The 16,633-nt window shown below is 37.2% G+C and overlaps 1 protein-coding gene across 1 annotated transcript in view; it reads left to right on the top strand.

Annotated features, from left to right (window-relative positions):
• SEMA3D (semaphorin 3D) overlaps positions 1-16,633 on the top strand; it is a 198,393-nt gene that overhangs the window by 158,969 nt on the left and 22,791 nt on the right. The window contains exons 12-14 of the mRNA XM_077761204.1: positions 9,874-10,096; positions 13,242-13,330; positions 15,183-15,224. Coding sequence (XP_077617330.1) covers positions 9,874-10,096; positions 13,242-13,330; positions 15,183-15,224 — 354 coding nt within the window. The remainder of the gene's footprint in view (positions 1-9,873; positions 10,097-13,241; positions 13,331-15,182; positions 15,225-16,633) is intronic.

The raw sequence follows: 16,633 nt of genomic DNA, 5'->3' as shown, positions 1-16,633 counted from the left end.
AATGAATTTATGTAGAATTTCAACTTATATATATTTGGGGCTTTTTGTGAAGAGGATAGTTAAAATTCAGAGGGAATTCTGGCTGGGGAAATTTCACCATACTAGGGTTATGGGGTTAGGTATCTTGGATGATCACATTCTGAGCCATGTCTACACGAGTCTGTTTATTTGTTTGCTCACTGAGACAGAGTGAACACAGATGCATGCAGGGGAGGGGCAGAGAGAGAGGAAGAGAGAGAATCTTAAGCAGTTTCCATGGTCAGCTCAGTCTCACAAACCAGGAGATCATCACCTGATCCGAGATCAAGAGTTGGACCCTTAACCAGCTGAGCCACCCAGCTGTCCTTCTTTTTAACAATTTAAAAAAGGAAAAATAGTATCAGGCATAAGAAAGTGGCATTTAAGAGTTATTCCTTTATCCTTACTCAACATCAGTATTCCTCGGGAAATTCCTGTGCTTTTTTATGTAAACACATTCTCATCTATAGCTAAGCTTTGAGAACTACATCTTGTAACTACAGACAGTCCACAACTTAAGAAGTTTTTACTTTTGATTTTTAGACGTTATGATGGTGAGAAAGGAATCCACATTCAGTAGAAACTATACTTAGAATTTTGAATTGTGATCTCTTCCTGGGCTAGCCATATGCAGTACGAGGGGCTCGTGAAGCTTAGCGTGGCAAAAGGCAAGAGCTCCCAATAGACCACATCATCACAAGGCTAAACAAATCATTCACTTAAAATCATTTTTCACTTTAGTACAGTTTTGAATGAAGTACTGAGATATTCAACACTTCTTCATAAAATAGGCTTTGTGTTATGTTAGAGGAGTATGTCCAGCTGTAGATGAATTTAAGTGTTCTTAGCACATTGAAGTTCAGCCAGGGTAAGCTATGATGTTGAGTAGGTTAGGTGTGATAAATGCACTTTCACTGTATGATATTTTCAACTTACAATGGGTTTATTGGAACATAATCCCATTGTAAGTCTAGGAAGATCTGAAAATTTTTACTCATAGCCTGAACTAGGGCCAGTTTTAGAAAAGGAGATAAAAAGAGACTCCAGAAAGACCAGCAGAACAACATTCTTGTTGATCAGGAAGATTACGTCCTTTTTATAGAATGTAGAGATATAAAAACAACTATAGTTGGGGCCCCTGGGTGGCTCATTTAAGCTTCCAACTGTGGCTCAAGTCATGAGCTCGCAGTTTGTGAGTTCGAGCCCTGCATCAGGCTCTGTGTTGACAGCTCAGAGCCTGGAGCCTGCTTCAGATTCTGTGTTTCTCTCTCTCTCTCTCTCTCTGCCCCTTCCCACTTGCACTCTGACTCTCTCTCAAAAATAAATAAACATTAAAAAAAAAAGCAACTATCATAATTACTGTGAGAAGCTATTTATTTTGCTTTACAGTTTTGGTAACAAGTGGCCTTTTTTCTTGTCCTGACATGGATAAGACTGAGATCAAATTTAGCTGGACTCGAATCCAAATCAAATGCCGTTAACCTCCACAGCACTCTACCTTCAATGAGATCAAAGTGAATTACCAAACTGAACCCCACATTGTTTCCCCCAAGACTGATCTGCTCTCTGCACAAATAATAATGCAGTTTTGAAACCTTATTGCGCTTGTCATTTCTTTCCTTGTAATTCAGGGTACACCCCTTTTACTTTAATAAAAGCATTGCTAAATAATTTGCTTGCTACGAAATGTCAGGATCTTTACCGAAAGCCACTTTACACTTAAAACTTTTAAAATAGATTATTTGAAAAACCTCCCTCGCGTTTACGTTTCCTCACTCATGTTGTTACCCAGATGGCTTCTCAAGTTGTGCTCCCAGCAGGGAGTGACATTATCACTGAGAGAAATAAACACTAGGACTCTCAGAGTGCCACCACTACTTTAATTTTCTAGTATTTGACAGAATTCTTTACTTCCTCTGACAAAAAGTGAGACCTAAACTCCTGGCCTTACCATGATATCATTCCTCTCTACAAGGTCAGTAAGCCTGGAAACTCATGAATGACAAGGATACATTCACAGAATCCTTTCTCTTCAAGGGGTTCTCCTGCCCCCTGGTGTCCACACTGAATCTCTGAGCAAACGTATTTTGTTCAGGATTTTTTTTCAATTGTTATTGAACTTTAGGCCTTGAGAATAAGAAGTTGCACATGCAATAAAATATGGCAGGATCCACAAGACAGCAAGTAGTAGGGGCCAAAAATGGAAACCAAACTGAGGTCAGGCCAAAGGTAGCAGGCTGCTCGAAAACTCAGAATCTGAGGGAGGTTTTTAAAGGCAGATTTCATTTTTGATTTTTGACTTATTTTAAAGGGTTTACTTGGTAGTTTTATTCTATGCTGATAAGTAATTTTATGACTTATGCCTAACTGTCAAACGTTAAAAAATGTTTACTTGAAAGTGAGTTTCAGTTTTTAAACCATTCTCTTATCAAAGAGGTGAGAAGGTACTTTAAAAATTTCTTCTTGGGGCGCCTGGGTGGCTTAGTCGGTTAAGCGTCCGACTTTCGCTTGGGTCATGATCTTGCGGTTCGTGGGTTTGAGCCCCGTGTCGGGCTCTGTGCTGACTGCCAGCTCAGAGCCTGGAGCCTGTTTCAGTCTGTGACTCCCTCTCTCTCTGACCCTCCCCTGCTCACGCTGTCTCTCTCTCTCTCCTAGAAATAAATAAAACATTAAAAAAAAAAATTTCTTCTTATGGGAAGAACAGTTAATGTGAGATCTATGCTTTTAACAGATTTCTAAGTTTATGAATACTGTATTGCCTGTAGATAATGCTGTGCAACAGATCTCTAGAACTTCTAGAATGCTGAATAACTGAAATTATATACCCATTAATAAGTGACTTCTTACATTCCACTCCCCCTAGCTTCTGGCAACCAGTTTTGTCTTTGAGTTTCATGAGATTGAATATGTATATAAGTGGAAGTATGTAGGTTTTTTTTTTTTAAGTTTATTCGTTTTTGAGAGACAGAGACAGACAGAGCACGAGAGGGGGAGGGGCAGAGAGCAAGGGAGACACAGAATGTGAAGCAGCCTCCAGGCTCTGAGCTGTCAGCACAGAACCCAATGCAGGGCTTGAACTCATAGACTGTGAGATCATACCTGAGCCGAAGTTGGACGCTTAACCAACTGAGCCTCCAGAGGCCCCTTGTAGTTTTGACCTTCTGTGACTAACTTACTTCACTTAGCATTATGTACTCTTCATTCATCTACATTGGCACTTTTAAAGGATTTCCTTTCTAAAACCGAATAGTATTCCATTGTGTTTATATGTCACTTTTTTTTTTTTACCCATTTATCAGGTGATGGACATCTAGACTGTTTCAATCTACAGTATAAATAATAGAACCAGCATATGATCTGACAAACTCACTTCTGAGTATTTTTCCAAAAGAATTGAAATCAGGATCTGGAAAAGAGATTAGCATTCCCATGGTCATTGCAGTCGTAGTCACCATAGCCAAAATGTGGAAAGGACTTGTTTTTGAAGCTCAACTATTTGAGAACTGTCTGTTTCACTATTCCCAAATCATTTTGGCATAGTTTTTGACAATTTCTTTTTTTTTTAATTTTTTTTTAATGTTTTATTTATTTCTAGGAGAGAGAGAGAGACAGCGTGAGCAGGGGAGGGTCAGAGAGAGAGGGAGTCACAGACTCTGAAACAGGCTCCAGGCTCTGAGCTGGCAGTCAGCACAGAGCCCGACGCGGGGCTCGAACCCACGAACCGCTAGATCATGACCTAAGCGAAAGTCTGACGCTTAACCGACTAAGCCACCCAGGCGCCCCAGTTTTTGACAATTTCTAAACTGCTAATTATGTAAAAGAAAATCATTTTTAAATTCCACTTTCCCCGAAAGACTGCTTTGGCTGTAAAATGTTTTTGCTTTACTTTCAAAGGTTGAAACCCACACATGAATTTCCCAACTAAGTTACCATTTTATGGCGAGGAGGAAAACAAGTTGGTTATAGGCCCTCTTCTAACTCCATTGCTATGAGTGCACTGAAGACACGTGAAATATCAAATCTACTCAACTAACCTCCTGGTTCCTTATCACCCCTCAGGTCCTGTAAAACCTTGACTAAAATTGTTAAATCTCAAATAATCCCTGAATAAACATCTCTCCTCACCCATTCTATTTTAGGAATTTAGGTCGTCAGAAAAATTTAAAATATTTTTTTCTTTTTATCCATCTATTAATCAATTAGCTATTTAATTTAACCAACCCACTACAAAACATTAACATTAACATTGTTTTAATGTGAAGTAATTTTTCAACTATTTTTATAATATTTCATATCTTTGCCTAACAAGAAGCCCCATCACGTACAACTCTTCGTACAGATTTTTCTCTAGAGTGAATAAAAGCTAAAGTCATTCTTTACCATGGGGACAACATTCTCTTTATGCCAAGCTACTTACTATGTTCAGTGGGTTTTTCCTTTTTCTCGTATAGGAATTCGTCTAAAAGAAAGGAAGCCTTAAAAAAGAGAAGGAGCTACAGCTGTATGTTTCTTAAGTGTCCGGCAAGATTAAGCTCAGCTTAAATTATTTAATTTTGAAAGTAAATGATCCAAAAGTGTCTTAAAAGTACTACTCAATTATAGTAGGCAGAACCCAACCTTCGTACAAGCAGGGGAGCATACTATGACATTTTTTAAGTCCAGAGGTTAAAATTCATTTTGCCAAGTCTAAATAAAATTTTGCGTGAATATTTGCACCTGGGAAATGCATTTCTTCAAATGCTAGAAGACCTATCGCTCTATTAGACACTGAACTAACTATAAAGAGGAAACTTGAGTTGTTGTTGTTGTTTTACCTTTTAAACATAGCAGGATATTCAAGGTTCAAATATAACAATAAAGCTGCTGTTTAGTTGTGTAAAGACAAAAAGAAAAAAGAAAAGAGAAAGAGACAAATGTACCTCTATATTTGCACCCCTGGACTTTCTACTTCTGATACTGAAGACAGAGTCTTGTCTGATCCATATGTTAGAAACTGACTCAGCTGAATAAGCAGGAGGATAGAGTGAAATTATATTTCTTTTTCAGGGCACCTGGGTGGCTCAGTCGGTTAAGCATCTGACTCTTGGTTTCAGCTCAGGTCATGATCTCATGGCTCATGAGTTCGAGCCCTGCATCAGTCTCTGCTCTGATAGTGCAGAGCCTAGTTGGGAATCTCTTTCCCTCTCTATCTGCCCCTCCCCTTCCCACTCTCTCTCTCTCTCTCTCTCTCAAAATAAACAAATAAATTTAAAAAAATAGTTACAAAAAGAGATTGCATGTATTTTTTTTACTTTATAAATAAAACACTTCCTTTACGTATTTAGCTTATTTTTCCCAGTTTGCTAAATAGGAAAGCCTGGTTCAATCTTTCCTTGTGCCACGTCTTTCCTCACATTAGTCAGTCCTATGATCTGTTTAAAAGGAAAGTGCAATCTGTAGAGAACAGCCTGGAGCAGAGGGTGGGGGGAGGGGAACTTTGAACAGCTGCCTGGTGCCTTGCCAAGGGGCAAAGTTCTCGCATTGGATAAAAACCATTTTCCTCCTCTCATCCGTTGCTTCCCACTGCACTGCTAACGGCCCTACGCAAACACACAGATGTGCCAAGGGCAACATGGTCACACCTAGCCAGCTGTGCAGCCGGCCCTGGGCTCGCTGCTGTGGGGCTCACCCTTTTCCTTTCACCATGTGCCTGGGCAGCCTCTTCTCGAATACTCTTGCGCCAGTATTGTTTCCAGCAAGATACTCACATTTAAAATTTTTGGTAGCAGTTTTTTTCTTTTCCTTCTGAAATTTTAAACTATCTTAAGAGTCCTTCAACATCATAGGTAGAGACACAGATAAGTTCTCTTATTTATCTCCTACAGGAGCTGGGGTAGTGGAAATCAGGCAAATGTTAGAAAGCTAGTAGAAATAAATGGCCCTCTACCGTATCGTCAGATGGGCTGTGTTAATAAGTAGAAATTAAAAGGACATATATACAGAGAGAAATTCACTAAATTTTTAATATCTGAGATGTAACTAGATACCTAGCTTCAAGAGGAACATTCTCTAAGGTTTGGGGAGGAAATGGATTGATAGGATCATTTACTTTGGATGTACCATTCCCCCACACTTTCTCTTTTTCCTCTATAGCATTTTTCTTTCCTACTCTACTCTCCTACCTGCTCAGGTCGCTTGGCATTTCCAGTGGTTTTTAGATCTGTGTGCCTAACAGCTATATGATATCAAAGGGAAAACCTCACTGTTTTTAATGTGCTAAAATAACAATATTTGGTTCAAATGGTACTCTCTTCAACCTCAGGGAGTAACTCTACCAAATCACTTTCATTTGTGAAAGCAGTGTGGAGACGCAGGCCTCGGAGATGGTGCATAGCAACGTAACGGATAAAGATCTTATCCAAACACTGGCAGCATGCCAGCAGGAAAAGCTGCCTTAGAAAAAAATTAAATTTCCAAAGATCATTTTATAATAGTCAATAGAAACCAGGTTTTCCTTCTCATCTTCTTTCTTTGATTTTATTACACTTAAACCTTTCCGTCAAAGGTGAGCAAGGAGGAAAAACGTCACGTTTGCTTCTTGGCTAAATTGTTCCCACTTCATTCATCCATACTTTTCTCATATTAAAATTTCTAATTATTTGAAAATTTGATATCAGGAACTGGCTTGAATGTCATGATATTTCTTTTGAAAATGTGGCTACTTGCATAACTATAGCTGCAAAGGCAAAGGAAAAAAAAATCTTAAGTTGGAGGGCTGTTTCAAAAATGTGATGCAAGCAAAATCATGCTTGTGCTCTGATTTTAATGATAGACCAACCAGATTTCACCGCAGGCAGTATAAGCTATAAGCCCACTATAGCCTCTTTTCGTGGGGCCTCCAACATGCAACCTGTAATTGGGCAAGGGCTTTGTATCATTTGAGCTCCACATCCATTTTGAGTTGCAGCATAATCTATTTAATATAGGGTTCCTTCCATTATCGAGTTGAGAGATTCCACTTGTCTGAAGGCTAAGTGCTAGAAACAATGACTAAAGACACTTAGGTCTTTAGACCAGCATCCAGTTAAGAATAAGCTAAGTAATTGCCAAATGGCTAATATTCTGCACCTCTTTAGTGCAGACCTGGGAAAAATAAATAGATTTCAGGGAAAGATTAATTTTTAAAGACAAGACATGCAAAGTTTATGTAAAAGAAATATTCCTACATGACTAATGGAAAATCAGTAACACATTTTTTAGTACAACTTCTTCGATATTTCTTTTAATTTAGTGACACATTATGATTTTATTCTTATAAAATTGGAGGTCAGGATCACATGTTGTGACTAAATTCAATATCTTTAGATCCCTGAGAATGATGACCCTCTCTCCGGAGTTTCAGGATCTGAGAAGCACAGTTTGTTTTTTTGTTTTTTTTTTTTTATTGTTTAACTTATTTATTTATTTATTTATTTTTACAAATAGTTTATTGTCAAATTATTTTCCACATAACACTCAGTACTCATCCCCAAAGTGCCCTCCTCCATGCCCATCCCCCCTCCCCCCCACATCCATCAGTCCTCAGTTTTTGTCAGCATTCAAGAGTCTCTCATGGTTTGCCTCTCTCCCTTTCCCCCACCATTTCCGCCCTTCTTCTCCCCCTTGTTCCTCAGTCAAGTTCCTCCTAATCCTCCTATACGTGCAAACATATGATATTTGTCCTTCTCTGCCTGACTTATTTCGCTCAGCATAACACCCTCAAGGTCCATCCATGTTGCTACACATGGCCAGATTTCATTGTTTCTCATTGCCATGTAGTATTCCATGGTATAGATAAACCACATCTTCTTGATCCATTCATCTGTTGATGGACACTTAGGCTCTTTCCATGTTTTAGCTATTGTGGAGAGTGCTGCTATGAACATTGGGGTACATGTGCTCCTATGCATCAGCATTTCTGTATCCCTTGGGTAAATTCCTAGCAGTGCTATTGCTGGGTCATAGGGGAGTTCTATTGTTAGTTTCCTGAGGAACCTCCACACTGTTTTCCAGAGGGGCTGCACCAGTTTACATTCCCACCAACAGTGTAGGAGGGTGAGAAGCACAGTTTGAAGCCATGGCAAGATTCTAATTAGTGCCTGGTACAAATGGCTCAGTTCAGTAGGGATTGTGTTTCCACCTTGTCTAAAAATTAAAATAGGGAAAAAGTAGCACTTTCTTCAGGTTTTCTTCTGTATGTCTGCAACCTAGAGCCAAAGTTCGCCATTTCAAAGGAATGTTAGCTGTAACTAACAAAGGAAGAATTCAACTGTAACTGCAGAATTGCTCTGAGTTAGCTTCCTGAATTACAATATGCTGAACTCATAAAATAAATTTGGCATGTGGAAGGGTAAATATTTGCTTGAAAAACTGAATTGCAAAGTAATTCTTTATATTTGGATAAAAGCACATCAAATTCATTCTAGTTGTACTAGTTTGAACTTTTGTGTTTTACCACCAGAGGGCAGGGTATGCTAAGTATTGAATTAGTGAACAACATTTGAGAGGCACACAAGAGACAATTTTAGACAGAAGTAAAACATTCCCTGAATGGTTTCTCCACAGATCCTTTAGGGAAAGAGCTTTAGAATTGTATAATTCACGTGCTCGCTTTGGCAGCACATATAGAATTGTATAATTCACAGTATAATTTTCACACCAGTTATAAAAAAACTAATTATGATGTAAAGCTCTTTTACAAGTAATTTTTATGACATGGTGATTTGTTCCATTTAATTCTTAATAATCATGGGTTTAATTTAACACTGCAATCTTAAATGAATAAAAGAAATTAAAAATTATGGTTTCTCATATATTCCCATGTTTATACATCACTTTCTTCATAATTATTTCAACTCAAATGTCATCTATCATCATAGGAAAGAGTAATATCTTCATAAGAAACAAATTCACTGAGGAAACTTTAGAAAACACAGAAAACTAGATATAGTTTAGAAGTTTTTTTTTTTTTTTTTTTTTTGAGAAACTTTAAGAAGCTTGTATAGTCAAGGATAATCTGTTTCACTAGGTTCCCTTTGGTGACCGTTAGCCATTTCCCCAGCCAGCAAGTAAAGACAGTTGCTTTTTGAGATCTGAAGTTAGTTCAAGAGGATAACAGTTCAAAATAAAAATACAACAGAAATATCTAGCATAGGGATTTTATATTCATTCAGTTTTCGGAGGTCAGAAGTTTTGGAAGAAAAGACAATGGTCTTGGGATTGAGATTTCAATTTTTCACTATATTTATGTAGTATAAATACTATGTGCCAGTATAGCTGAAAAGAGTATTTCAGAAGCAAAAGCCGAACTGGGCATCGATAAAGGACTTGAAATATATGCAGTTATTTAACTGAGGTATAATTGACATATTAGTTTCAGGTATGCAAAGTGATGATTTGATGTTTGCATATCTTGAAAAAATATGTCTCTGGCAACCAACCACGGATCTGTTCCTTGTATCTATGAGTTTGGTGTTTCGTTTTTAAGATTCCACATATAAGTGACGTCATATGGTATTTGCCTTTCTCTGTCTGACTTATTTTAGCATAATGTCCTCATGGCCCACCCATGTTGTCTCAAATGACAAAATTCCATTCTTTTTTTTTTTGATGAATGTTATAACACTGTAATCATCAAAACATCTTTGAGAAAGAAAACTGGATTTAAATATATTCAAGGTAATCTGCGTTTATTTACAAGTACACGTGATTCCATCTTGATCCTGTTGACCATTCCTTTCATATTGTTAATGACAAAGCTTGAAAGCTTTATTATAAGTAAATATAAATTTCTCAGCTGTGGACAGTGTCTTTACTCCTCTTCTCATTTCTTTTCAGTGTCCAAGCAAAACCTATGACCCACTGATAAAATCCACCCGAGATTTTCCAGATGATGTCATCAGTTTCATAAAGCGGCACCCTGTGATGTTTAAATCAGTATACCCAGTTGTGGGAGGACCAACATTCAAGCGGATCAACGTGGATTACAGATTGACCCAGATCGTGGTGGATCATGTTGTTGCAGAAGATGGCCAATACGATGTAATGTTCCTTGGAACAGGTACGCTAGACCCAGATGATGCTTTCTTTCAAAGGAATTTTTCACTATTAGACAACAAAAACTTCAAAACGATTATTGGTTGAAATCAAAATGAGTAAGTATTAGCTAATCTCTAGTCACTATTTCTTAACATTGCATTACACATGCTTTTAATTGACAGTTATAAATATCTCCCAGCCTCCTTTAGCGGCATTTGAAATTTCAAAATATATTTGTATGTTATGACTACAACATGCCTGCTTAGATTAGGTGCTCAATACATATTTGTTGAATGACTATGGAGTAAAATTAAACAAGTATGACTAAGCAATGTTTATTTTCAAACTTCATCTTTTTTTCTCTCTAGGGAGATTTTTAATCCCCTGCCTTCCCCACCCCGCAAAAGAGCCCTTCACTCAATTTTGAGAATCGTTGACTGAGTTGACTTTAGATGGCTTTTCAAAAAATGAAGCAATATTTTGTAAAGATCTTTAAGTAGAAACTTTGTGGAAATTATTTTTCCTATCTTTGAATTTTGTGGATTAAGTATCACTTTCATTATTAGAGTCTGTTTTATTTATCTTTTTGTCTGTCAACTCAGTCATTATAAAATGATTAAAAAATATTTTTCCAGAAAAAGAAGTATTGCTTATTTTGTCTGTATCCCCCCCCCCCAAAAAAAAAAGAAAAGAAGGAAAGAAAGAAAAAGGAAATAAAAATATCATCTTGGGGCTCCTGGGTGGCTTAGCCGGTTGGGCGTCTGACTTCTGCTTGGGTCATGATCTCGCAGTTTGTGGGTTTGAGCCTTACGTCAGGTTCTATGCTGACAGCTCAGAGCCTGGAGCCTGCTTCAGATTCTGTGTCTCCCCTTCTCTCTGCCCCTCCCCTGCTCACCCTCTGTCTCTGTTTCTCAATAATAAATAAATGTTAAAAAATATATATATATCATCTAACGATACGTGCATTCTAATGGCAGTAAAGGTAACATACATCATTGAGATAAAAACACCTCATCCTAGATAATGTTATGTGATTTAAATGAATCAGGCAGGCATTGAATAAAGAAATAGAAATTAATGGGTTTTCAAGAAATGGACATTTTTTATTGAAATAGGTTTTCAGAACTACAGAACAGTTTTATTTTTAAAAGCATACTGGTTTTACAAAAATAAAAACAGAAAAGAAAAGAGAGGAGAGGGGCACCTGGGTGACTCAGTTGGTTAAGCATCCAACTTTGGCTTTGGTCATGATCTCATGACTTGTGGGATGAAGCTCCACATAATCTATGCTGACAGCTCAGAGCCTGGAACCTGCTTCAGATTCTGTGTCTCTCTCTCTCTCTCTCTGCCCCTCCTCCTCTCACGTTCTGTCCCTCTCTCAAAAATAAATAAACATTAAAACTTTTTTTAAATAAACAGGTTTTTTAAATAAAGTAGAGTTTATTAGGGAGCATGTTTGTGACAGATTTAGAGGGTTTTCAGAATACCTATTGTCAAGCCTGATTATGTTGCAGATGGGAACACCACGACATAGGAAAGTAAGTGATACTCTCAAGACTATAGAAATTACTAGGGAAGCAACAAAGTACAGTAAAACCTTGGATAAGGGGTGACTTGTTCAGTGAGTGTTCTGCAAGACGAGCAAACATTTCTAATAAATTTTAACTCGATAAACAAGTGATGTCTTGCAACACGAGTTAGTATATGACACCAAATGTCACATGATCACAATGGTTCTTAAATTTTGCTTTGATATAAGAGTGCTTTGAATTACATGCATGTTTTCCGGAATGATTTATGCTCGCAAACCAAGGTTTTAATTTAATTCGTCTGTCACTAATTCTAAGGAGTTTGCCACCTAATTTGCACTGTCTGTCCAAAGCATTCCTTGGTCAACATTTCAGTGTCGAAAATGCCATTCGGCCACTAGGTGGTACTACCTAACTTTTACTGAGAAAATTTTAAGGTAACTAAGATAGATGGATAGGTTTTCAATTATGACATTCGGAAAATGTGTATTTTATATCTTTAAAAGATCCTAAACTCCTTTAAAAACAGAGTTAAATAATTCAGGCTATTTTGTGCGAATAGCATCATTACTATCCATGTTAATATTCTTCAACCACAGTGCCAGAAATTTAAAAGCATCTATATTGCATAAGTTAGTTTTCAAATGAGATATTTTCTTCTCTTTCTAAGATGTCCTTTATATTGTCTTTCTGTAAGAAATACCATGTCACTTTGTAAACTCCAATAGAAGATCCTATTTTTTTTATTTTTTTTATTATTTTTTTAAATGTTTTATTTATTTCTAGGGGAGAGAGAGAGAGACAGCGTGAGCAGGGGAGGGTCAGAGAGAGAGGGAGTGACAGACTCGGAAACAGGCTCCAGGCTCTGAGCTGGCAGTTAGCACAGAGCCCGACGCGGGGCTCGAACCCACGAACCGCGAGATCATGACCTGAGCGAAAGTCGGATGCTTAACCGACTAAGCCACCCGGGCGCCCCTAGAAGATCCTATTTTTAAGACATCTTTACTAAATATCAATTTTGGTCAATTTATACTCTTTTAAATTTTGCTTACTTTTTAAAATTGAACCAAAACAATTTTAAACAAAACTTCAGTTTCCAGCCCACTAATAAAGTTTCTGTAAATAAAATATGTTTGATGAGTGAGCTAAAATTTCTCCCACGTAGATGGCCTCAGTGATTTCTCCTCCCTTTNCTCTCTCTGACCCTCCCCTGCTCACGCTGTCTCTCTCTTTCCTAGAAATAAATAAAAATATTTTTAAAAAAATATTTCTTACACTGAGAGAAAGAAAAAATTATTTTAATATGTTTAACCTTTTAAATTAAGTTACAAAGATGTCATTCCACTTTAGTTATAATTTCAGCCAATATTTGAATGAAACATACATATTCCTCTTGCTAGGAAGATCTTTGAGTGCATGTCTTTTAAAATCTTCTTTATAAATATGTGTTTTATGAGCTGAAAACTATCATGTTTCAGAAGGAGGGAATCATATCCATTAAGCTTCACTTCTTGTGCGCTTTATTTAATCTGACTTCTTGAAAGGCTTTGAAAGAAAAAGGAGGGGAACAATTGTGAAGGTTGCTAGGCATATACTTAAAGCAGAAACAGCAGGATCAGAGGTAATGTATTTTTTCAGATATCGGAACAGTCCTAAAAGTTGTCAGCATTTCAAAGGAGAAGTGGAACGTGGAAGAAGTAGTACTGGAGGAGTTGCAGATATTCAAGGTAAGACAGTCCAGAGTTCCGGAAGAGATGGTGAATTCAGTAGTCCTTTGATATAGGACAGTGTGTTTTCATACATGGTCACTTTTCCTAGAGAGGTCTGTGCAATTAGCTCCCTTATTTTCCTTTTCCTCAAGCAGTGGGGAAAAGGTTTTAAGTGAGAAGGGGACTCCTCTTTCCTGGTAGAATACTACTAAAATCAGGACTTCTGGGATTGCCGCTCATTACTTTATTCTCTAAGCATGTGGTCAGACAAATCGCCACAGTGGATGAAAGCCTGGGGCCTCTTTGGCTACCCAGATGCTTTTCTACTTTATATGTTTGACTTTTTAATTTTTCCTCAATTGAATTTGAGCAAACTGGAAGAGTGTGTAAATCACAAGTCTCTGCTTTTCTGGAATCGTTTTTAAACAAGGTTGCATGATAGTAAAGCCTTTTTGTATGGCTTAGATGTCCCCCTAAAGAGTTAGCAGATCTAAAATAATAATTTCCTAGATTTGGGGAATGTCTTTGACTCTTAACAATACATTTGAATTGTGACATTCTTTGTAGATGGTCAATGACGGTTGGTTTAAAATTATTTTCCAAAAATAACATTAGAAATAAAAGTGTATTTCTGAGAGGAGCCTTGAAAAATATGTTGTCTTTTATAACATTTTTGTTGAGATAGTTCATTAAAATGGGCTGTTTTGGGCTGTTTCCCTGTGAACATCTATTGTCTTAAAAAAAAATTAAGAAGCCCCCCCCACCCCACCCCCCACCCCTGTGAGGAACTCAAGGTAATTAACATGCTGCGTTGCTGAGTTCCACAGGATCCTGTTTACATTGTGATGATAATAGTGGTCAAGGAGTTAACAAGAACAAGATCAGCTATCTGGCATCTACCAAAAACAAAGTCTTGGGTGGTTCCGAGGGAAAAACTGATGTCAAATATAAGTGTGAACCCAGAAGCCATATACAAAGCCCCCACAATATATAAGGTGTATTAAAATAAGTTTTACTTGATCGTTGTTAGTGGTCAAGAGCAATTATTTGAATTCCATTGTTAAGATTAAATAATGAACCTGTGTCCTTCATTAAAAAAAGAAGTTCTTGGATAGCATTTTCACATTTTTCTTTCATTTTTTTTCATGTATTGTCTTAAATTTTTGGTATCTGCTACTGTTTATCGGTTTGTAAACACTGGTGGTGAGAAAAGAATCGACAATAAATAGAGAGATGATAGGTAGATGAAAAAATTTGTAAAGATTCCATCCTTATTAGTTTGGTAGCTTCTGTGTTCATGTTTCTCATTTTATATAGCATGCATAAAGCCATAGTTTCTACAACTAAAGTGAAGACTCGTCCATATCACGAAATCTTCTGCATCAGTAGCTTGCCATGTTTCATAAAGAATATGCTCATCCACAAAGAACACTATAACTTTTCAGAACTCTGCTACTTGAACAAGTGTTTGAACTACTGATCTAAGTAAGAGCAGAACGAGGTAATAAATAATTACGGAGATGTTCTTGTCAACACTAGTTTGAATTATATGGAAGCAGTTAAGATAAGCAGATTTAGAAGGAGAAGCCTGGTGGGTAACTGGGAGTGATTTTCAATGCACAGTGTTTCCTCATATATTTAGATAACTTTTTGTTATAAAATACTTTAAAATAACTATTTTGATCACTTCTATTAAGGTTGAATTATGACACATTAGAAGGAAATAGCAAACGTTAAGATCCTTTCCCCTCCTATAAAACAGTCCCTTGAAATTTTTTCAGTGATCTTTGATACATGACAAAACAACCTATTGGCTACTATAAAAAGCTCTTCATGATAATCTTTATTAACATTTGATTTTTATTTTCAGCACTCATCAATCATCTTGAACATGGAGTTGTCTCTGAAGCAGGTACTTTCTAATTTTTGTGTAAAAATTACCCACAAAACAATAGGCTGTTTGAATTTATTTTAGGGAGAATCTATTGATAATGGAAGTTAAATTATAATATAAAAAGCTTTAAATTATTTGTTTCTTTTATAACCAATTAGAAGCCATTGTTGTAGGCTTGCCTTAAGAGAAGTAGAACCAAATATCATTAATTGAATGATATATATCCCCCTTCTCTTGCCTCTTGAAAACCGAGCTCACTTTCTTTGTTTTATGAGGATGTGTTTCTGTCAAGGCCATAAGAAGTTCCTGAAGAATACTAGCCCTAATCACAAAAAATGGTTTTTAATCAGGGAGTCTAGAAATTAAGCGAGGGACGATGGTGGCAAAGAGCCCAAGAGTCAACTTCTGGCCTTTCACTTAGTATCTGACTCCTGGAATCAATTTCCTTTACAGAGAAATTAAGGAAATAAAATCCACCTCCTAAAAAGTAGAATGCTGCATGCAAAACTCTAGACAAAGAGTCGGCACATTGTAAGAGTGAAGAAATGGTATCTAATGAAATAATAATACTTAATAGATAGTAAGTTCTCATATGATATGCCAAATCCCAATTGATTCAAGAGGTTCAGACTTGCATTAGCAAGTATATGTACCCCCAGGATAAGCAAGTTATGGGATAATATGCTTACCTGTAAGGTGTTGCTGACATTGTCTTTTTTGTGTTTTTAAATTTAATTTATTGTCTAGATGGCTAACATACAGTATATACAGTGTGCTCTTGGTTTTGGGTGTACAGTCCCATGATTCATCACTTACATGCAACACCCAGTGCTCATTCCAACAAGTCCCTCTTCAATGCCCATCACCCATTTTCCCCTTTCTTCCCTAACATTCTCTTAATCTATTGTGCTTAGTAATGATACAGACCATTAGGGAAAAGATCTAAATAGATTTCTCCTTTGGTCTTTTCCACTAATTATTTCACTGAATCTTTAGTTCTTGAAGGCCTATTACTACCCTTAGAGGGTACAGAAATGAATGAGTGGTTTAGCCCTTCACTTCTAGAAGCTCACAGTGGAGCTGGGAGATGAAGAAGGAGCATGCTATCAATGCAAACAATAATGGAAGCATGTACAGGGAAGACATAGGGGAGGAAGCCACATAGAGCAGAGGAAGGAAGTAAAAAGAAGAGACCTGTGGGGCATGGGTGGCTCAGTCAGTTAATCATTTGCTCTTGGTTTCAGCTCAGGTCATGATCTCACAGATACGTGAGACTGAGCCCAGAGTCAGGCTCTGCACTGACAGTGTGGAGACTGCTTGAAATTCTCTCTCCCTCTCTCTTTGCCCCTCCCCATCTCAAAATAAATATAGAAACATTAACAAAAAAGAAAAAGAGACATGTAACCTGAACTATGAAGTGTGTTGCA

Source organism: Crocuta crocuta, unplaced genomic scaffold (assembly GCF_008692635.1).
Source record: "Crocuta crocuta isolate KB4526 unplaced genomic scaffold, BGI_CrCroc_1.0 scaffold476, whole genome shotgun sequence".
Taxonomy (NCBI): domain Eukaryota; kingdom Metazoa; phylum Chordata; class Mammalia; order Carnivora; family Hyaenidae; genus Crocuta; species Crocuta crocuta.
Note: the sequence above shows the minus strand (reverse complement) of the source record. Positions and strands in the feature narration are given on the sequence as shown.